At 36.7% G+C, this 24,130-nt stretch overlaps 1 protein-coding gene across 2 annotated transcripts; it reads right to left on the bottom strand.

The window, feature by feature from the left end:
* Nucleotides 1–10,078: 10,078 nt before the first annotated feature.
* LOC102806163 (activating molecule in BECN1-regulated autophagy protein 1-like) lies at nucleotides 10,079–24,022 on the bottom strand. 2 transcript variants are annotated; one of them, XM_006816749.3, is made up of 11 exons: nucleotides 23,767–24,022; nucleotides 22,747–22,989; nucleotides 20,555–20,727; nucleotides 17,646–17,744; nucleotides 16,201–17,228; nucleotides 15,779–15,968; nucleotides 13,753–13,991; nucleotides 13,121–13,306; nucleotides 12,675–12,772; nucleotides 12,133–12,329; nucleotides 10,079–11,840 (listed from the first exon to the last, which is right to left on the bottom strand). In XM_006816749.3, exons 1-11 carry the CDS (start codon nucleotides 23,896–23,898, stop codon nucleotides 11,342–11,344), a joined length of 3,084 nt encoding a protein of 1,027 aa, XP_006816812.1. In that variant the 5' UTR covers nucleotides 23,899–24,022; the 3' UTR covers nucleotides 10,079–11,341. The 2 variants fall into 2 exon arrangements, with proteins under 2 accessions (XP_006816812.1, XP_085356023.1); XM_085499897.1 differs by lacking the exon at nucleotides 23,767–24,022 and adding an exon at nucleotides 23,458–23,600.
* Between the last annotated feature and the right edge of the window lie 108 nt (nucleotides 24,023–24,130).

The following is a 24,130-nucleotide window of genomic DNA, read 5'->3' as shown; positions in this document are numbered from 1 at the left end:
AAGAAGGTTGACTGGTTGTACATTGTTGTAAATGGTAAACTAAAAGATATGACGATATCTGAGCTTCACAAATAGTTTGTCCACAAATTGTAAGGGAAGGACCATTTGATACCCTGGGGGCAGGAAGATTTTGTGAAAAAAAAATTCTTTGCCTATGCTTGAAAAAAAAATCCGACACTATATGCATGTAAAACAAATCTGAAACTTTCAGACCCCCTGAAAAAAAATTAAGACAAGACAGGACAAAAAATAACATTTTTAAAGAATGATTTTTATTACTCCTTTCCCTCAACAATGTCATCAACTATGTTGTTTACCAGTTCTTTCACAATGACTTTCTGCTGTATTTCTGTATAAACTGTCTCTAACAATTCATTTATTATCGATGGGGTGGTGGATTGGCGAACATCTCACCGACTGAGGGCAGTATTACATTAGCTAACTAAATACGTAACAGACGTATTATTCCGTGTTAAAATTTTCAGGTGTGATCCTGATACAAGTAAACACAGAAACAATATTAGAATACGAAACTGAGTACGAAGAAAGCCTATGTCGACACAGCACTCAAATTTATCCGTAATTGGATTATTCACTAGCGTGATGGTGCTGTTTCGGGTTCTTTGTTGAACCCTTCATCAGTCGGAACAGTACTTGACCGAATCGTTCGACTTATTTAGCTTTCAGAATGTTTGACGTTATTACTTTCATTATACAATTTAGTATAAAAATCGATTAATTCCAGATTGTACATTTCTGTAACGAACTCATGAACCAAATTAGTTGTAACTATGGTGTCGTTACCACTAATTTTAGTATAGTATTGCTCGTTGTTTAATTGACGAAGGCTTTCATATATATATATTCAGTTGTATTCATGATTGCAATGCCACGACTTTGTCGAATGGTTTTATTGTGTTATCATGATGTACCGGTAGTTGCTCTTTCGGCAACATTCATGTTTTGTTCGAGTTTGTTGGTAATTTTGGATATATGTATTTTAATTTTATTTAATGTGTTTAATGTTATTTTTTTTATTTTACTTCTTTTTTTTTTTTTTTTCTTTTTTTTTTCTCTATACTTTATTGTACACTTTTGTCAAGATCCTAATAAGGATACGATTACAATAAAGATTATTATTATTATTATCTCAACTTTAGTTGCCTCAATGTAATTTTCGAGGCTACTGTTATGCGAGTCTGGTGGGTTCCATGTTGATTTCATTTTGAAAGGATGTTGTTGAGATTGTTTATTGTGCATTATATATTTGATACGCATTCTCCTAGATAGCATAGGCATGTCTCTGAACAAAGTGTGATAGGTTGGCTTAGGTGGGGTTGGTATAAATTTGAGTCCGTTGCCAAGGGCAATAACCTCTGTTAAGGTTAGTATTTTACTCGAAAAATTCCGAATAAAATTGGAGACCAACTGAGCTTGATCAGCCAACCGTTTATTTTTAGCCAGTTTTGCATTGTATTTCTTCACGTGGTATTTCTTTATTCGTTTGCTTCACAGTCCCTCTATCACCGGTCTGGCAACGACAGACCATCTTTTGTCTCTATCCGCGTACGGGTAAACAGATTATTCACACCTACGATAAGCAGCGATGGTTTGCGGAAAGTTGTTGAATATTCATAAGGGTTAGACAAATCCCAGCATGCAGAGCGTTATGCAGATTTGCGCTGGCGCAGTTAGAATTGTGGAGGTCATTCAGAATCAAAACAAACTAGCGATTGTAGCCATGTGGAAATCTTACGGAGATTACATCGAGTTAAACGATGCTAACGTGGCACGGTTCTAGAAGCCGTACCTACACACGAATTGGTAATGTCACAAAATACATGACCTTCAATCGGGGTCATTTCCTCGGTATATACGAATAGGTATATACAAATTACATAAGGTAAAACAAATCACGTGACAATATAATGATAATAATGGTAATAAATCCTAGCTTAACAGTTGAACAGAACGATTATATAGTCAGTCGGGTCACGCCAAGGGTCAAGCACTTCGTTGCAAAATGGTCGTGTGGTTGAAACTGGGTCATGGCGTGACGGGTGAGGAAGACATCATTAAACACTCTCAAAATCACAATAACACGGGGAAGTGGTTCCATATTACGGTGTAGCCAACATGGGAAATAAAAAAAACGCCCAATACAAACGACATGGGTTCGAATCCCACTACATACACACTCACCAGAACCGAAGCAATCAGAAACCAGCAATCGTTTTGGCTTTCCCGTTCCACTCATCGGAAAACTGGAGTAGTTAGAAAAATAAACACAAGCAAGCGTGCCATCGAGATAAAACAAAATTAGCTTGGTAAGACAGTGGGTTCGAGTCCCACTCAGAACTACCGTAAAAGCGTAAATCAAATAAACTGAAATCCCTCAAACCGTAAAAAGTATACAAAGAACGTCGCGAAAAAATAATACACCTCACGAAACTCCACCATGCAAAACTGAATGAATAAATAATACAATAACTTACGTCTTAAACTGGACGACGCGCAATTTGTTCAACAGTTTCCAGATTGTGACAAGAGATAAACAAGACCCAAGTCAAGGTAAGTTTGGTTAAAGTGTCGATTGCGTTTCCTATAAACAATTCTGGCAACAGACGAATATCTTCTGTGGTGTTGTGGACTTTATACTGTGTCTGCGGAATTGTTGATTGAGGGATCGAATTCAGCAGTTAACATTTTGTTAGAAAGTTTCACAATTAAATAAGATATCCAATGATACCAGTATATTTATTTCATTGTTTTAACAACTTGCAATGGTGGAAGTTGATCAAACACGAGTTCTTACACCTAAATAAGTATCAAATATTTGTCGACAAAGTTATTCTCTCAATTTAACAACCTTGTAGAGGTGGAAATTAATTAAACAACAGGTAGTTACTCACAAATATAATGGTCAATATTTGTCCATACATTCATTCTCTCAATTTAAGAACTTGTAATTGTTGGAAATAATCAAACGCGACTTTTCTACACCAAAATAAGTTTAAAATACTTGTCCACACATTTATTCTCTCAATGTAACAACTTGTAATGGTGTAAAATTATTAAATGAGAGTTGTCTACATCAAAATAAGTCTCAAATATTTGTTCATACATTCATTCTCTCAATTTAAAGGGGAACTAAATAGAGCCTAATTTGGTCTTTGTATTTATCAAGTTATGTATATTGATTATACATTTGAAAAAATAAATAAAAAAAATGCAGTTAGTACGATTTTTGAATGCTAGTGAGAACAGTGCTCCTATAAATAGGACTTAAATCCTATCATTGGTGTGAAGACACTCGTGGTATAATGGACAAGACAGTGCGCTGGGAACTCAAAGATTGCAAGTTCAAATCACGGACAGAATACTCTTACAAGACAGGATATGAAAGACGTTAAAAACATAACTGATAAACAGTAACCTCTGCATATCAAGAACTCAAGTCGGAAAAACAGAACACATGGAAGCCAGTCGAAGCCGATGAATCATCGAAGTACTAACACAGTTGACAGCAGCAATACCTAAGGATTGCTAATCCCCATTTTTAACTCTTCCCCCAAAATAATACATATATCGTCTCTTTTAGATAGTATTGACCCACAAATAATGAATATTCATGAGCACAGAAATTGCTACGTCATGAATAAATTAGCATAATTTAAAAAAAAAATTGCATAAAAGTGTAGGTACGTCTTCTGGAGTCCTGCCACTGTGATGCCCGTCATGCGATAAAACTGTCCAAAGTGCTAGCGGATTTAGAGGACATACTAAGGTTATCCATGGTCAAATCTAAAAGATATTTTTGATTCGTTCTTATATTTCAATTGTTGTATATATGCGGGATTGTTGATTGCGTCACAGTCCTATTTGGTACAGAAAGCATGTTGTTGCGTTAATGTCCGATGCGATAATAACATAAATATATTAAAAATGTTAAACTGCCAATTACCAGTTTTTATTAGACACTAAAATCTCTTGGTTGAATACACATTTATAATGAATATACGTATTTATACAGTACGTGCAAGTAAGTGAACGAGAAAGTAGCTTAGACGTGCAAAACACAAACTGCTGTCTGACAACGATATACCTCGTTTCCTGTGTTTGAAACTTCCGTAACCAGTTGTCATGTTTTTGTTTGTATCATAAAGGAGGTACACAACTTTTGTTTTATTTTGCTTTTACCATTTCAATATAAATCGACGAAAGACATGAACTCCGATCAGCAATGTGAAGATGTACCAGGTAACTAACATTAATTTTTCAATACATGTTATCAAATAAGTCAAACTTAATACTAGACAATTTCATATGATAACAGTGCAATGCTTCATTTCTCCACCACCAAACAGCCAAAACCCAAGTCAGGTAAAGAATGAATTTTCTTGTTTTATCAGATTTGACCATTGAAGACTGAGGCGAAATGAATATGTGCATACATGTACTTTTTATCTGATCACAGCATTTTGTATCTGAGCCTAGGCGTTCTATGTTAATTAATCTAATGCATTCATTTAATTTTTAAGATTTTTTTTTTACTATTTGTCACAGTTCTTGGCTTTCAATATTACCAAAACTTGAAATAAGTATTCAGAATAAATGTAAAAGCCAGAACAAGGAATATCAGTCAGTTCTCTAATATGCCAAGACATTTTAGCATTTGTTTTATTTTGAATATGCACTTGGACTGTGTTTCTTACGTGAGAAGTATCTATTGCGTTTTGTGTTATTGATGTATGGACCATGGAGGTTACCTCCATGTATGGACAGAGTTCATAATGGTAGTTCTCTTTTGGGAGGATGTGGTTTCGAGTTAGCGTGATCCATGGCTTGATTGTCATAATTATAACATCATATTAAAACTTTATTTGGTGGAAACACATTGACCAAGCCCGGATTCTTATTTCAGAAATTATTACGCAGATCAAGCTGCAAGCATGGAGGTAAAAAAAGAACAGAGGTGTGAATTCGACATTCAACACAAACCACCAAACAATTCAGAAACTTTTAGCCTGCGAAAATGAAAACAATTAGCAGTGTGTAAGGGCTGTATCAGGGGGAAAATCTTCTCTCTCGGGGTCTCCACACTTGCCAGGGGGGAAACTCGTCTCTCTATCTCGTCCCCTTGAGGTACGGGATCGGGAAAGTCACTTATACTTTACAGTCAAATAAGACGCACACAACGAAATACGTTTCAACTCTCGTCTTAGTCGATCTTTTGGAGCACTCTATAAGACACAGCGCCCTGGGGAAAAGTCCCCAAGACTCTTACAAGGCTGAACCAAGACTCGCCCAAGACTGGACTGCCTCAAGGCTCGCCCCTGGACTCTCTCGGACTGCGTCTGTCGTGGAGTATTCGCCAAGACCAACTCAAACTATCTTTATTCATTTTCAAAACTCTAACCAATTACAAAACAGTAAAAGACTCTAGGGCGTAACCTTCAATCATAAAGCCAATCACACTAAGTACTGAATACGTCATATCTTTTGATTAATCGTTCACTACATTAATAACTATGGATGTCAGAATAGCGACGGTATCTTGTAATTAGTTCCAAACCACTGAGCCAAGTTCCGTCCAAAACTTCAAATAGACCTAAACGATGACAGACATAACACAGCAATTCGCTCGTAATCAACTAATTAAGTCGGTCAACAGATACGCGAAAACAAATTCATGACAGCTGTGTATATTCCTGTTTGTCCGACGCTTCGTTTTCGTGTCACTGTCAAAATTATTGCTACCTTTTACTTAACAGGGACTAAATAGTCTCTATAAAACGATAATCAGGATCGCAAAAAAGTCAACTCATTTGAAACACTTGCCGGACGTCTCTCTCTCTTCTGAAATCCGCCTCGGTGATCATGGTCCGGAATCTATTTCTTTCAAAAGTGTTGCGCCAGATTTATGTTGTCGGCGTTTCTCTTTAAACCTAGTTGTTTTTTTCATGTCGCACCTTCGGATCGATTAGAAACGTGTGAATACTTACACTATGACTATACGTTTCATTGCAACTGCCCACAACACAACAGCTAAAAACTCTCTCTCCCTCAAAAAAAAGAAGAAAATAGACAAAAAAAGAAGAAGAAAAAAACGCCGACTGAAAAATGTATATCGTTTAAAAGTATACTGAATGACCAGTGTTATTACGGCTCAGGGGTATGACTTCCTCTCACATTTCGGCATTTGGTGGCGCACTTTCGGTGAGAGTCGGAAATCCGGAAACAGTCGACCGTTTCAGGATAGGTGGGCGTGGCTACAACACGAGAAATATCCCAAATTTACTTGGATACGAGTAATCATTTTCAGCAAAAAAATCAATAACTGCCCATTTCAGTGGGATACAGATCTAAAATGGGAAACGTGGGGGTGGGCATTGCACAGGCACTTTAAGGCTAGAAGTGTGTTTCCTGCCCTTTCGGGGGTCCTGCACTTTATTTCTTTATTGTTTGAGGCATTGCCTTAGTTTTTCAACAGCCAGAGCCTGATGTTCTTTTCCATCCAAGAGTTTGATATCTACAAACGTGTCCTTCTCCTTCTTTACCAGAATGGTCTGGAATTTTTCAGGTGGGTCGGTAAATAAATGTCAAGTAGTTTTGTGTACTGTTTAGAAGCCTGGTTTGGAAGAGAGAAAACATCCAGGAGGTGGACTGATAGCAAAATCATTTCATAATGTCAAAAGGGCTATTATACAAGTCATCTACATTTTTGTCACCTGCGCATGCGTCAGATGACCATAGAGTGTCAATGTTTACAAACAAGCATATGCCCATGAGCCTTTGCGTTTTTAGCGTGTGTTGTTATCGTCGCTTGGGACTCAATTCCTGCGCATGCGCAGGTGACGACCCCCCTGCTTTAAAATACTGAAAACAATAAACAAAAACAACTGTTAAGTGCAAAAAAAAAAATTTGAGACAAGGTCTGCTGAAAAAAAAAATACATATCAGATAGGGAAAAAAAGTAGGCTTCACTTCAATCTTCCTGGCCCCCAGGATATTAAATGGTCCACCCCTAATAAGCAAGATACAGATAGAGTTGTCTCATGTGATGAAGAAAAGCTGGCAGAGAAGAGTAGTGAAGTACGTTCAGAAATTATATGCCATCGATAGATATACAACAGATTTTAGAGAGGACGATTCAGAGACTGATAACACTTTTCGGGAAATCAGGAATGGTGATTCTGAAGATGAAGAAACTGAAACAATTCAGGATATTTATGTCACCAGATCAGAAACCTGGATACAACTTGTCCAAAACATAAACTTTAACTCACCGTCTTGAAGGACGGTGTTTAACTATAGTAAACCAAGTAGTTAAAACATAAATCAAAAGTTCTTTGGGGGCGGGTCACTGTATTTTCTGATGTTAGGGAAGGTACGCCCTGTTTTGTTTTTTTTTGCTCGGAAGGGGTGGGCGAAGCTGTTTTTTGCTTTTGTGAAATCGGGTCCTCAGTCCCCCGACAAAAAAAAAGATTAGCCCCTGCGCTTTATCTAACCAATTGTATCAAGTATTGCATTTGATAACTACACTGGACAAGGTAGAATTGAGTTCAGTCAGTGTCTGCCTCATCATCGCACGGTTTCGTGATGTCAATATAAACATACTATGTTGTGGTGAGGAGATGGCCGTATAAATAAACCTTGGCTGGCGAAGAGTTTCAGCCTGTGTTTAGCATACTGCCCTCAGCGGCATGTTTGTGACACCAATTGGGATAAGGCTCCTGAGCGCGCAGTGTGGGGGGAGGGGGGCTTGGTCACTTAATACAAATCACATTATGGGGATGTGCCGCTCTTTGGGGTCGTAATTTTTTAGCTGTTTGGTCTAGAATGGCGGTTTAAATTTGCTTTCTTTTTGGTCATATCAAGTTTGTCGGTCTAGGATGGGGTCTGTTTTTTTTTTTAATTTCCATGTATGTACTCGAGTTTAGGTACTTTTATTGGTACATTTCCACGTAGCGGATTGCCAAAGTCTGCAACTATCGGCCATCATTAATCCCGTCAATGAACCGAACAATGCAATGTGTTTCAGCCCGTACGAATTTAGCGCATGTGTTGTGAAATCATCAACAATTCAACCTATAACTGAATAAATTTAGTGACAATTTGGTCTCTGATGGGATATACAAAATCACTATTTGATCTATGGTTTTTGATGTGAAAATGGCCTATGATGGGGTCTGGGGTTTTACCTCCCGGTCGCATATTCCTACCAAATTGAAAGACCAGTGCCATGACCATGACTACTGGGGCGATATCCATAATATTGACCAAAATGTACATGTACGAGACACGGCTCTGTAGAACTGCAATCGATTAAACAAGATGGCTGCCATTCAGCTGTTTTTGATTTGATGGGGACACAAAATGCATATACATTTGTCCAATATATCTGATGTATGTGTGAAGTTGATTTAAACATTATATTAAAAAAATGTCCACCAATAGGCCAATTTTGAAGCTAATTTGAAAAACAAAACAAAAAATAGCATCATAGTCCTATTATGTTCAATGCATGTACAATAATTCGTCCATGCATGACTGAGATCTGGTCCTGAATGGAGAACATGTGCAATTTTTTAGCATTTAAATTGGATCATGAAACAAATGCATGTGCATACACTTGTATATAATGTGTGAAGTTTGAACTTCATTGCTCCAAGCATTTGTGAGATATTGCTTTATACGAAGAGATGCACACACATATCGTGTACAGCGGTCAATTTATAAGTACTCATTTTCAGACTGAGATTAACAAGCAGCCTATCGGCTGAGATAGCTCCGCTGTTAGCAATGCACATTTCAATTAAAGAACTGAAGACATCATTAGAAAATGAACAATATGTATAGTATCAAAGCAATCGGACTTACAGTTTTTAACAAGAAGTCAAAAATATCACTTTCTACCAAAAATGACCAAAATATTCACCAAAATTAGAGAATTGAAGATATCATCACGAAATGAACAAATCTAAGAAAGGTCTACATGTAGTATCTATATAGTAATATCAAAGCAATTGAACTTTTGGTTTTTAACAAGTCGAAAATATCACTTTTTACCAAAAATTACAAAAATATTCACCAAAATTAGAGAATTGAAGATACCATCACAAAATGAACAAATCTGAGAGAGGTCCACATGTAGTACCTATATATGTAATATCAAAGCAATCAGACTATTGGTTTTTTACAAGAAGTTGAAAATATCACTTTTTACCAAAAATGACAAAAATATTCACCAAAATTATAGAATCGAAGATACCATCACGAAATGAACAAATCTGAGAAAGGTCTACATGTAGTATCTAAATATGTAATATCAAAGCAATCGGACTTGTGGTTTTTAACAAGAAATCGATAATATCACTTTTTACCAAAAATTACAAAAATATTCACCAAAATTAGAGAATTGAAGATATCATCACGAAATGAACAAATCTGAGAGAGGTTCACATGTAGTACCTATATATGTAGTATCAAAGCAATTGGACTTAAAGTTTTTAACAAGAAGTCGAAAATATCACTTTTTACCAAAAATGATAAAAATATTCACCAAAATTAGAGAATTAAAGATATCATTACAAAATGAACAAATCTGAGAGAGGTCCACATGTAGTACCTATATATGTAATATCAAAGCAATTGCACTTGCGGTTTTTAACAAGAAGTCAAAAATATCACTTTTTACCAAAAATGACAAAAATATTCACCAAAATTAGAGAATTGAAGATATCAACATGAAATGAACAAACCTAAGAGAGGTCTACCCAAGGTACATATACACCAAGTATCAAAGCACTCAGGCTTGTAGTCGACAGCGGAGCTAAAAAGTGGCCGCCTCTTCTCTCGCCTTATTTAGTTCAAAGCCTTCATCTGTTGCATGAGGAATTTTTCTCATGAATTTTGTTTACAACATACAAGGTTTGTTCTCAATTTAAATCAGATTGCCAACAAACTAAATGTATAACATGGGGGATGTTTGAAGGGTGTATTTAGTGTTTGTAGCATAATTTTTGTAACATTTTTGTTTACATGGAATGATTAAAATATCAGTACAATCTATATATAATTGTGAAATTAGGTTTTATGAATACCACACATTTGTGGTCAATAACAATTTCATGCACACTATAACAACACACATGTTGTATCCGAGGGCAAATTATTGTTACCACACACACACTTTTATTCAGTAGCATGTATTAATGTTTTGAATATTCAACTACATACATGTATGAATTTCAAACCCTGTTGTGAAATCTATTGTCCTAGAAATATCTGCACACAAATAGTATAAACTATTTCAAACTTTTGGCACATTAATTGTATATAAACAAAATATATAAATATACATTCTGACAAATGTTCTATGGTGCACAGATTTACTGCGCCTCGACAAGTGACTCCATTGTGTTCTATTGTTGTTTTTTTCTGTAAACATTCAACATACAGTAAAAGCGTTTCTCTTCACTGACATTTAATTTCACTATTTTGATGTTTTGAGCATATTCACTGTGTTTTAATTTCACGAATTTGTCAAAACAATGAGTTTTATTGTTATTTTATATGTTCATATACTGGTAGATTTAATTTAGAGGATTTTACTTATCAGCAAAAATAAAACCCAGTGAATAATTAATGCATTTACAAGTAGACAAAATTTGACATTTCTCGTACATTCATTTGCCAGGACACAGAATAATTTATATCAGACAATTTAAATAAAAATTCTTCCAAGGCAAGACAGGATACAACTCTTGACAGCTACAGCACCGTGTTTATACTCATCAGGAGCAAACTGATTAAGCATGCTAGATTGCGTGTGAAAAATAAAGCATATGCTCCTTTTGTTAATTCTTGTGAGTGGGAAAGCAGAATTTGAATGAAATCCTCAAACTTAGGCAAGACTTCTTGATTTCACAGATACACAGTATAGCTACATGTGAAATCCCAACTGCTATACCACTATCACACAGTAACCAGTATGGCATTGTAAAAGCTTGAAGGGATGGAGTGGGCACACACATATTATTACACAAAGTACACATAAAACCTGAGTTCTAGTATTCTTTGCCACTATGAAGGCAGGAATGAAAGACGTAGTTGAATCACGAGATGTAAATAGTGCTTAATGTCACATGGTCAACGATCAACGTTCTTGTGAGAGGCAATGCTACTGTATTGCTGACAAACAAAAGCCCTCAACATCCACACTTCCTACTCTATGGACCTAGGCAAGTGATGCTTTACACAAACAAGAAACTGTGTCTATCAACATCAATTCTTGGACATAAGATAAGCTTATCATGGATGTCTGTAAGAATGAAATTCAAAGATCATCATCTGACTCCACATCAGCATTTTGGTTGTCATTATTTGTACTGTCCCATACATCACTGCTTGTGTCACCAGATCCGTGACCTGATGTATCACCGTCCTCATCTGAAGAACTATTCGACTGGTAGTCATTCTGGCCATCATCACTGGTCCTATTTTGTATGGTCTCGCCAGTGTCGCTATGGCTGCTTGTGCTGGCTTGCACGTTGCTAGTATTGTCCCCGCTATGACCCACTGCATGTTCAGTCTGAGTGCTTGTACTCTGTACTCTCACGGGTACAGTTTGCGTGGCAGTGGAATTTGTCTCTGGGGGCGACACCAGTCCAAGTCCAACCACGCCAAGCATTTGATAGTCCCTTACGCGTCCTGCAGTGTCTATGTTCCGCCGTGCATACATGTTATCCGGTACCCTAGTTTGTTGACTGGCACTTCTTGTAGAATTTGATGCACCATCATTATGTGTCGGCTGGTCCTCTGGAATGACCGGCATCCTACAAACGTAAAAACAACGCATAACATAAAATTAGAAAACATGCATGAAATTCTTTAAATCATTTCAGCATGGAAAATTTGAAAGCTATTACTTTGATTTATATTTTATAAATTGATCTGCCATGACAAAACCACATCATAGCCCTAAAGATACTTATTCCAGAATGTGTTTTATCATTTCTTGGATGTGATGATTTTATCATATATTTCTTAATTTTTGCCTGTCCTGTTCACTTCATATGGTCACAATTAGGTATACATGCATCAGGAAAGGGATAAATATATACAAACCTTAATCTACATATATGTAAATCGCCTCTATTAGTACCATAAACCACACCCCATCCTGGCCAGGGTAGCCACTTTGCTGAATTGACACTGACATGCATCCGTCGCTCAACGTCACATGGATGCATTACATTCTGGATATGCTGGCATGAATCTTCCCCAGCATAGGCATGTTTCAACCGGAAAATCTGAGCCACCATCTACAAATAGAATATGTAATACAGTGAATAAGCCATGATGAATGAAGTGGTATCACAGACAGTATATACAGTATTTGTATATATGGAAATGTTAGAGAAAAAGCACCACCCTCGCTGAGATTTAGATTATCTAAATAAGTCCTTCCTGGTCAAAATATATATGATGAGACATTTTTTTTCACGAGCAAAATAATAACAGATAATACTTTTGCATCTTAATAATCACTATGTGAGAAAATGATACAGAAAGATTAAGAAATATCATATTGATGGTGCTGTCATTTTTTATTCGAATAATGATGAAAAAACAATGCCTGCAAAATAGAAAGGAACAAGAACTGTTACCTGTTTTGATGTTACATGCCAATGAAGTCTTCTTGATGCCAAACCAACCATAACATATCTGTTAGTTGGGGAGATACTTGCCGATATTGCATTAGGCCCTGCAAGCAAATACATTTAAGATTTAAGTTTACAGAAGTGTCACTCAGCTTAGTCCCACTTAGAGTGGCGTAATTACTACATTAGATATATCATGATGTGGTGTGTCCATCTTATAATACTGATTTGATTCTCAAACAGATTCCAACATACAACTCTTAGAAACCTTCGCCAAAAAATTATTTCTCATGCATTGAAATGATTAAATTCATAGTGACCAGAAGCATAAATATTTTTTCTAGTTCTTACTGTTGCTTATTTTGTACATTAGAATTGGTGGTCGTAAATTTACTACGTTGAGTCCTGTTATATCTAGAATGAAGATATTTGCGACTAATAACGTTTCTTACCAAAGCTCTTAGTGTAGAGGCAATCACCAAAGCTGTCAGCCTGGAGAGAGTATATTGCCAGTATTCCATCATCCGGGAAACCACGATGACTTGGTACAAATGCAGCAATCATGGTACCATCCTGGGAGATATCACAACTGGCATCATTGTGTATTTTACAGTTTTCTACTATAACATTGTTATCGGCTGTGTTGTAAATAAAGAAGAGGAAAAAAAGATTTTGCATGATCCAATTTTTAATTCAACATATTTCATATACTTCTGGATCATTTATGAGAAATACAACAACAAGAATACCAAAAGTCTCCTCAAAACTCAAAAACAAGTGAACATCAGCGTCATTGAAATTTTACCACCCAAGTCTTTACTCTAGTTTCATGTAATAGCAAATTTATCGTATTTTGCTAATGATTTAATGATGTATTTATCTTTATTAGAAGTAATGCCATTTTTATTAAAAAGTAAAATTTTGGTAATTATGAAAGTCGCTGTAAATTATTTAAGTGATTAAAAAATCATAAAAATCACATGGTAACTATTTTTTAGGGCTAAGGTACGTATCTACCTTAAACTAAACATCGATAAAATTACAAAGTAAGTATGAGATGACTAAATACAAAGGTAAGTCTCACCATCTGAAATATCAGGAAGTTTGTATGAAGTGAAGTCCCACCATTGAAGTCTATGGGTTGTGTTGACAATATTGCTAGCTACAGCAGTCTCTCCACTGCCAGCGAATGCACCAGCGATTGCTCGGTTGATAGCTGAATGCAACGCATGTGACGGTCTATTAGTATCGTCAAAGATACTAATACTGTAATGCTGATGTAGGTGATGGTGGTAATGATGGTGATGATGTAAAAGACGACTCCTGTGTAAAAGATGGAAGTTATAAATAATTAAAAATACAACACAGCTCTATTACAACAATCCTTTGATTCCTTAGATACTGTAAAATACTTTATTTTTGCTTAGAGTTAATTTTCGCTATTTTCGCTGAAGGAATGATTCAGTGAAAATAAAATCCATACAAAACACCAAAAATATCTTTTCAGCGAAAATTAATTCCAGCTAACACAAGTCATTGAAAATGACACAGTCCCCGTTAAATTTTTTAAAGTTCTCTTTGTGCACGTCATGTTAAATTGGAGGGGTTGTCGCGAGCGTGTCCTTGAAACTTGAGTTCCAAGTGACGTATACAACACATTGTTTATTTACATCAAAACACGTGTTCCATGTAGTAGTAATATGGCCAAAAATAAAAACAGCCATTATTCGGCCATCTTTGATCTGATTATGAAACACACTGATATGTATGATGTATGTGCCAAATACGAATGAAAATGGTACATAAATTGTGGAAATATAGTAGTGAGGCCAAAAAGTCAGATGGCTGTCAATCGGCCATCCTTGACCAGATTTTGAAACAAATTGTCATGGACATGCATCCTAACATGTATAATCTATGTACCAAGTTTGAATGAAAACTGGCAAAGCATGTCCAAAATACAACGTTTTCAAAAAACAAGATGGCTGCCAGTTGGCCATCTTTGATCCAATTGCGAACTAAATCGTCATAGACATATATCCTAACATGTATAATCTACCGGTATGTACCAAGTTTGAATGACAACTGACAAAGTATGTCCAAAATACAACATTTTCAAAAAACAAGATGGCTGCCTGTTGGCCATTTTGAATCGAATCGCTAAACCACTGCATGTGCATATGTCCCATATAAGGTACTAGGCACATGCAAAGAATGAACAGAATCGGTCCACAGGATTCTAAAATATGACTCTGGACAGACTGACGCACGGACGGATGGACACTCGGACAGACGGTCGGACAGACTCAGGAACTCATGGACGGTCGGGGACATGTATCCTAACATGTATGATCCATGTACTAAATTTGAATGAAAACTGACAAAGCATGTTCAAAATACGACATTTTTAAAAAACAAGATGGCTGCCAGTTGGCCATCTTTGATCCAATTGTGAAATAAATCGTCATGGACATGTATCCTAACATGTATAAACTATGTACCAAATTTGAATGACAACTGACAAAGCATGTCCAAAATACAACATTTTGCATCGAATCACTAAACCACTGCATGTGCATATGTCCCAGATAAAGTACTAGGCACATGCAAAAAATGAACGAAATCGGTCCAAGGGATTCTGAGATATGACTCCGGACGGACGCACAGACGGACGGAGACCGAATTATAAGTCCCCGTTTTCGGACTTCATCCGAACGGGGACTAATAAAAGTATTTCACAGTACCTCTAAATTTCTATTAAAACAATATTGCAGTCAATCCACCTTGACTTTAATTGTTTGAAATGAATGATTCTGCAATTATTTCACCACTTAATATTTTTAATTTAGTCACTTCCAAAGTCAATTATTTTTTCATGATTCAAATAATGGGAGGATTACAGTATCACACATGATCATACACAAAGTACAGTTTCATCAAGAATATAATATCACACACATATCGCAGGTAGATTTTTATAGTTTTTCACTTTAGATATAAGTAACAGGCAGCTATGCCCTGGTTCTAAGGCAACAACGGTCAAAATTTGAAGTGGATACCACATAAAAGAATCAAACAAAATAATATATCCAGAATACCTCATCACATACCGTTCAGTACCTCTATGGAACCCAAATCGTGTCATTCTGGCTCTCCTGCTCTCTGATCCGAGAGGCGATGTCAACATTGATGCTTCGTCAGACATAGCACGCCTCTGTTGATTCAAAATCAGCCGTGATGATCGTGTGACAGCTCTTCTGTTTGGTCTTACTGCAAACGTTCTTGCTCCACTCGGCATTTCTACACAGAAACAAGTGTTAAAGAGTGCAAAAAAATTTAGTTGAGTCAGACTGTGTACTTGGAAAGGTTGGTCTTTAAAAAAAAAGAAAATTGTATGTTGCTGTACAGCTAATAAATTGATTCACACACTATGTGGAGAAATGCATGTCTAATGTACCACCTAATTTACCACATTTGATGGTTTAAGAAATACCCAGTTTTTGTAATGCTATTACATCTACCATGTACATACCTGGACCAGCAAAATGCAAAGGTGATGATGATTCCCTTGTTGTACTCTCAGCACTTCCACTGGAAGATGCAGCCACTTCAGAATTACTGCTTGTACGAGTCGTTGTAGTGGTAGTACCTGCTCTGTTTCTGGACACGACTATAGATATATTCAATCTAGGACTATTAGGGCTTCCCCTCGGTGTGCTGGAATACTCTCTATTTGACGTTGAAGCTGTAGATGAAGTGGACTGCGCTTCTCCTTCTCTACCACTAGTAGCAGAGACTTCAATGTTTATTACTGGTATATTCAACTGTAGCCCTGAAGTGGGTGCACTACTATTGTTCCCTACCTGCAGATTAGATTGCAAAGGCTCTGCATTTGAGTTTTCAGTTTGACTTGAGGGAGCATCCTCTGACGATTCATTTTCCTGTGATGCATCAGATGATGATGGACCCATACTGGCCGTAACTGTTATACTTTGTCCAAAATCGGCCGGCACTCGAATATTATGACTGCCATTTTCAGTCCTAGTTCGACTACCACTGACTCCAACATGTTCAGAAGTGATATTTTCTGTCCTTACTAGCCCACTTATATTTTCAGCGCGATCAACACTTACATTTCCTGTACTGGCCATCCCACTGCTATAGTGGGAATGGCCGATAGCATGTGAACTATTTGATGCTGAACTATAATGTCTCCTAACTGGCTGATTAGAAATACTGTCAGAAAAGCTCCTAGAGTCACTCTGCCCGATAGTATCGGAAGTACCTGACAACACAGAGTCCAGATTTCTCATCGGGTTATATGCAAATGGTCCATGTGTATGTCTCCTGAGTGAGGCCAAAGGTCTGACATTACTCACAGAAGCTGCCGCTTGTTGATCTGCGTCTATATTACTGGGATGGTTAAAGAGAGCATCAGCAACAGTATGAGGATCATCGGTTGGATCAGACTGTCGAGTAAGTTGTAGTCTCAGTCTCCTCACTAAGTGGGCATCTTCTGTATTCTGTGGAAATTCAGACACATCTCTCTCATTTGCTTCCCTTTAAAAAAAAATACAACAGTCAAATACTGGCTGCTTGGAAGTTCAGGATTTCGCTACATTAAATCTAACCATGGAGGAAAATGCTATGCAAAATGCAGTAGTAAATACATTACAACCTGTTCTATTAAATATTTCGTGGATTGAATGAGACTGACCAATTGTGGTCTTAGTAACTCTATAATTACTAGGTCCCGAATACACCAACATATATTTTGTTGCTACAACTACAATTTCAAATCATTCTGGCTCATCGATACTATAGGAAAGAGCCTCATCAGACAATTATTTTTTACCAAAGCTGAAGAGGCAATCACAAAGTATCAAGCAGTATCATTTAATGGTTTAACAAATAACAAGCAGTATACACGAACTGATTTTAATATTTTGAATATACAATTTATGTAAAGTGACGTACCTAGGCAGTGACAGGTCTAAATCATCATCACTATCACCTGTTGTAATATTCGATATACCTGTTAATATATTAAGTCCTGTAGGATCAAATTTCACCAATCTGAAAGTAAGCATACAGTGTGAAATGTAAGCTGCTTAGATACTACTATGACTATATACCGCATTTGGCTGACACCCCGCCCATCCTAAACCCCGCCCATGGGCGATGTTTTAAATAGTGGGCGATGTTTTGGTCCAATTTCAAGAGTAAAAGTCGTAACTTTAGAAGGTACGAGTATTATGGCTCGTGAATACATTTCACTTACGTTTATTACACTCAAATAAAGTCTGCGCTTGAAATGAATGCTATTTACGAAGTTTGAAATACACAAGCCTTCCTGATTCGAGCTTCTTGGTTGATTTGACAACGGTAGGTATCGTTAATGTTTAATCCTTGTCTGTATCGCATTCCTGACAAAAAGTTCAAGATCGGTAAACAGGAAATTGGCGAACTAAAATGTCTCCTGCGTTTCACATGCGACATGATTATTAAAAACACATAGTTAAGCGGTTGTGTACGTTCTAGAATTCTAACCTTGCACACATAATCTTGTATTTGACGTGGGTTTTTTTTGTCCAAAAAAGACGTTCCCTTTCAGTAAACTCTTCGCGTTCGTAGTATTTGTGAGAGTTGACAGGTTTTTTGAACAAATAAAGTCTGTAATATAAATTACTTGAGTTTGTGTAATTATTATGAAAGCATTACAAAGTTGAAATATTCAGAGCCGGTACAACATTGTAAACAAATTTGCGTCATTAGAAAAGCAGCGCACCAAGTAAAAGATGTTGATATATTCAAAGCCAGAGTTGCAGACAAGTTATGTGATTACAGTATCGTCAGATATAATAACAATTTTACTAGACCGATGCGCGGAGCACGAAAGAAAAAGGTTGCTACGGTAACGCGCCAGTTCAGTGCGTGACTTTGGGTCAAACTTTGGTCAACACACACTTGATGTCAGAAGTGTCACCGTGCAGCAACAGTTTGTAAAGAAGTACTTGAAGTTCAATTGCGCCCAAAATGATTTCGCTGATTACTCTGTTGTCGCAGCGTGTGTTGTGCCATGTCGATGATGCACCCCGTTTCGACTTTGGCTTGCTTTTCTTTCTTGTTCACGTAATGCGATCTCTCACCAATGTATTAAAACACTTTGAATTTATACTTTGCATGATTATATTTGGTCAACGCGAAACATTATTTTCTGAGACCATTTTTATCAGTGCAGGGTTATTTTTCTGGACAAAATGGGCTTCGTAATATCTGCCATAACATCGCCCGGGCGATCTTTTGGTCCACATTTTTCTAAAAAAAAAATCGAATCTTCCATAAGATCGCCCAGGGCGGGGTATCAGCCGAATCCGGTACTATTGACCCAAATCTATATGCAGATAAAGTGACAATTTTACATTTTTATGTCCTATCACTAAGTGAATGATCTCTGTGTGTAGACGACTATGATCTGCAAAAAAGTTCTGGGATGAACCTGAATTTGAACAGAGTGATACATGTACAGTAATTGTTCTATTAAAAGCACATCTCCGATATAAAAGAACTTTAAGCAAATTTACTTTTACTATATGCTAAATAAAGGAAACATTTTGACCACAGATTCGCTGCTGACATTTACACAAGCACATGTGTTCCTAAATATGTTGCTTGTACAACACACTATTGATCATTCCATCCAATTATTGTTAATAACAAATATTACTGTGCCTATTTTTAACATGAAACAGCTTCGTATAGTTTAATTAATTTCTGTAATAGGTAGATACAAAAACGAGTGAAAAGTTGCTTAATGTGGCCTTGTTATTGAATCAAGTGAATGTACGAGTTAGCAAAATACAGATTGTGGCTAGTGGTGTAAAGCATGGGTTAAAATAGACTGATATAAACACACTGAACCCTGCTTGCTTTATACAAGTATACCATATTTATTTAAACCATAGAAACAGCTGTGAAATTTATTTAAGGTAGAAGCCTACTCATATTTTTTGAGAAATTTTGTCATAAATCACATGACAGTGTTCATTGGTTTATTATGTAAGATCATGGAGCTATTGTCCCATGGTACCATAAAAAAGCATTCTTTTGTGTGTTACAGTGACGTATTTTGAGAAACTTGTCCCAATTTTTCAAAAATAGCTATTTTTAGAACAATTCCATAGAGCGCAATGTTAAACAAAAATTACATTTTTCAACACTTTTTAAAACCCAGATTTTTGAAAAAATTCTGGAAAACAAAAAGGAGGCCATTATTAACAATATATTATTTTTTCAGCCTATGTCACCAGCCTACAATTTGAGATATGGCATAATATCTCTGCCATAGGAACCTATAGTAAAAGCACTATAATACTGCCAAAATGAACGCTATCCACTAAAATACAACCATGATTTTCTCGAAAATTAACCTGGTGACCCACATTTTTTTCAAAGTCAATATTCTAATATTGCCCGGAAGTACAATATATTAAAAAATGAATAAATTCTGGATTTTTGAAATCATGAGTAGGCATCTACCTTAAAAGCATGCACTACTGCAGTCTACTTGTGTTAGAGAGCAGATATGATATAAATAAGAGCCAGAATTACATACAAGTTGTAGAATGTATGCATTTTGATTTCACATTTTAAAAGTTTTGGCAGGATGAGATCAAACTAGCTAAATGAATTGAACACATACACACAATATTCCATCACCCTGAAATTTTAAAAACCTTTTCATCAAAACAAGTCCTTATGATCCACATACCAACCTGTCAAATACAACACATCTATACTAGATTAATCAATTTTGCTCACCAAGTCGCTTGGATCCCCTAGGCGAATAATGATTGAGATACTAAGAACATGAACTGATAATTTACCTAACTTTCTCTTTAGATAGGGCTGTTTTAACATATGTAAATGGTGCTGGCTGACTCCAATCCCACAGGTAAATTCTGTTATCTGTTGCTATTGCTAATACTTGATCTGTTGGATGAAATGCTAGTGATGCTATCACTGTCTCATCATCAGATGTCCAGCTTTCACTTCCTCCCTGAAAAAATACAAAGATAATGGGTTATGTTTACGGCTTATACAATGTATATGACAAATTAGCTCATTTAGGCTACCTAAAATCAACTCGAGCAGCAATGTCATTATGATTATTATTATTTTTTTTTTTTGTGCCAGGCAACAGTTCTGGACATTGAATGTCACTGTTATCTCTCCTGAATTTTTTGTATGTGCAAATTACAAGTGCTAGTGCTGACACCACTGTTTCCTTTAATTTCTTTGAATCTTGAAAATACTGAGAAAATTTGCCCATTTTCCCCTTGAAATGTTTCTCAAAAGACAAAATTTCACTGTGAAACTACAATTGAATCTGGGAAAATTGAGCGAAAATAAGGCTTAGAGGGAACACTGGCTGACACAAAGTGCATTTTGTCATTTCCTGTTTGGGACTACATGACAGAGCTGTGCGGCCATCTCCCTATAAAATGGCAATTTAATGCGCTATCCTGGCGTCAACCAGGCTCCGTCGAACACAAGCACCTGCGGACTTTAACCAAGTCGCATTCATTAGTGAATGAATCTCGGCCAGTGGATTGGCCTTCCCATTGAGTCTGTGGCACACTCACCCAGGGTAGGGGTTGATCCTTTTGATGTTCAGCGTATGGTAGGATTTGAACTTGGGTCTACCATGGAAGGTACTAACGGAAGGAGCCACAACCCCTATCAAGTAGCCACTTAAGCCTCTTAACTGGCTTACTTCCTTTTGTTTCAACCCAAATTAATCCTGATAAGGACATTGTTTAGCTCATCTTTGATGTCTATGATAGTTTGCGATTGTTTACACAAGTAACCAGTTAGCGGAGTATGATACAACCCCGCCATTTTTTTAATGTGACTATAAAATATATGCGCATTTTGAAACTACGATCATCACACATGCGCACTGGGTTTGTTTAGGTGTGAAGGGTCAAAATACGTATTTCTCAAGCGGAAATTCAACAGATGAACGTTTGACTTCACAAATTTCACATGTTTTAATTATTATTAGCAACTGTAACTAGAACAAGATTTTGAGTGCCTACTGCAACAATTCCTAAGAACTCCTAAAAAATATTATCACAGAGAAAGTGTCTAGGCATGCTCTTCTTTCGATACTATCTTTTCTGTTGGTGTTTGCCGATGTCCGGTGGTCAAAAATTTCGACAGTTTCGGGCGCCAAACCCACGCACTGAATAATGCAATCGTCACAAGCAATCATTGATCAAGTCTCATTACCATTACAAATACAAATACAAAAATCACGATATTTCATCAGTTCTTCTTCAATCAATGTTATATCTGACTGACAATTTTCCATTAAAGTTCGCCAAGATCTCCGGAAACAACAGCATTCAAACTAGACGCCATTTTCAATATTGTACATGTGAGGTTCGACTATCGCTTCCGAACATGCTCCGAATATTATCGAATGCTCAAGATTAGCATAACCCATTGTACGAAGGTGCTAAGAGCTAACGAGAACCAATGTTTGTGAACAAACAATGACAAACGATCATGGGGTAAAGCTAAAACAATAGCGTCGTGGCTCCTTCCGTTAGTACCTTCCATGGGTCTACCGATGCGACAACCACTATGCTACCAGTGACAGACAACATGATTATTTAAATATTTCAACATAACTGAAATCACAATTTCTCTAATTGTCACTACTCAAGCTGTTTCGAAAAATTTTGTAACAGTGAAAATATCTCTGGCGGTCCCGCAAAACGAAATGTCAGTGTCTGACACGTACAAACAATTTGTTAAAATACCAAGCAGCAAAAATTAATTAAATGGTTTACAGTAAATACTATTCAGTTGTACATGTATGTGTGGTGATGATAACAATTTAAGTCAACTTTTGATAAAAAGAATGATAATCAATTGTTTATGCAAGTAGTAGAGGAAACACTCACTGCCATAAATAAATTATATTGTCTCAAACGACAAATGGTTTTCCTGGCAAAAAAATGAGCAAGACAAATATACTTTCCCATAGCAATAGCTGACACCAACTTACATGTAAATCCCATATTCTAACCTCACCACCAAGACAGCCTGATGCCAAGATCTCATTGGAAGTGGGATGGAAGCTTACACACCACGGTGTTCTTGGATGACCCATCAAGGATTGCACATGTTCACCTGTACGTACATCAGTAATGTGAATGTTGTGATCACCATGACTTGATGCCATCAATGTGCCATCTGGACTGAAGGACATCAAGAACGTAGCCCTCGGATGACATCCAAGGTAACATGGCTGAAAAATAAACAAAGACAAGTGTTTGATAAAGCGCAAATTCAGACACGGTTTATAAACATGAAACAATTATAAATTTAAAAACGATCAGTCACAACGATCGCTGTGATGTCACCATGTCATCATGCCCCTGAAAGGGACGACCCAGTCAGCATGTGTTCAATGGGAAGTGTGTTCTAAAGTAGCTGTCGATCAATTGACACTGGCTTATTGACCAAAATGTTGTTGAATCTGATTGCGGCACATCGTGGGACACTGCACAAATTATTATAGCCAATCCAGGTGTCTCAATTGAATGAATAAATGTGTTACAAACTACTTATAAATTGTTTAAACCATAGACCTAAGGTCTATGTTTAAACAGCTTTTCCGAAACCACTGTATAGGAATAACATAGGAAATATTGAAGGGTATCAAGAATAAAAAAAGTTCGAGCTCTGCTTTGGTAAAATTTCAATCACAAAATACTTGTCATGAATTGCTCGTGTGCAGGGATTTGCTTGGATATAACAAGCATTCGAAATCGTAATGAATGATATACGTAAAGGAAAAATATGTGACGTCTGCACTATGTGGCAATGACTGTATGTAACAGAATTCGCCAGCTGGCCCGAGAAGTGACGTCATCGAAGAGAATATAGTTTACCAGGTAACTACTATACGCGACATACTTGGAACGTTTATTCGACACATTACAACAACTCGACACTGATAATGGTGAAAATCCGAAGATTATATAAACGCGAGACAATAAATATGACCAAAGTCTATACGTACTGTGTTTTCGGTTGAGAAGATTGCAGCTTTGTCTTCGACAACTCGGTGGAAAAATCCTTGCTCCTTTCCACTAAAAAGACCGACTTCTCGCCTGAGAAGGTTATGTAAAATGCTGTCACTTGAGACACTCATTTTAAAAATTATAATAAAAGCCAATAATTAAAATTATTTATAGCAGTATGGTTGTGAATCCATACTTGAAAGTTTTTTTTGCGATCTATGTCGCATTTTCTGTTGATATTGAGTTCAAAATGGCCGCTCATGTATGTACTGCGCATGTCTAATTTTCATTAACCTTGGAAAAGCTGTTTTGATTACTATGAATGAAAAGAATTTCAACTGGTATCGCAAAAAAGCGGTATGA

Source organism: Saccoglossus kowalevskii, chromosome 1 (genome assembly GCF_978046115.1).
Source record: "Saccoglossus kowalevskii chromosome 1, keSacKowa6.1, whole genome shotgun sequence".
Taxonomy (NCBI): Eukaryota; Metazoa; Hemichordata; class Enteropneusta; family Harrimaniidae; genus Saccoglossus; species Saccoglossus kowalevskii.
The sequence above is the reverse complement of the archived record's forward strand: the minus strand, read 5'-3'. Positions and strand labels throughout refer to the sequence as shown.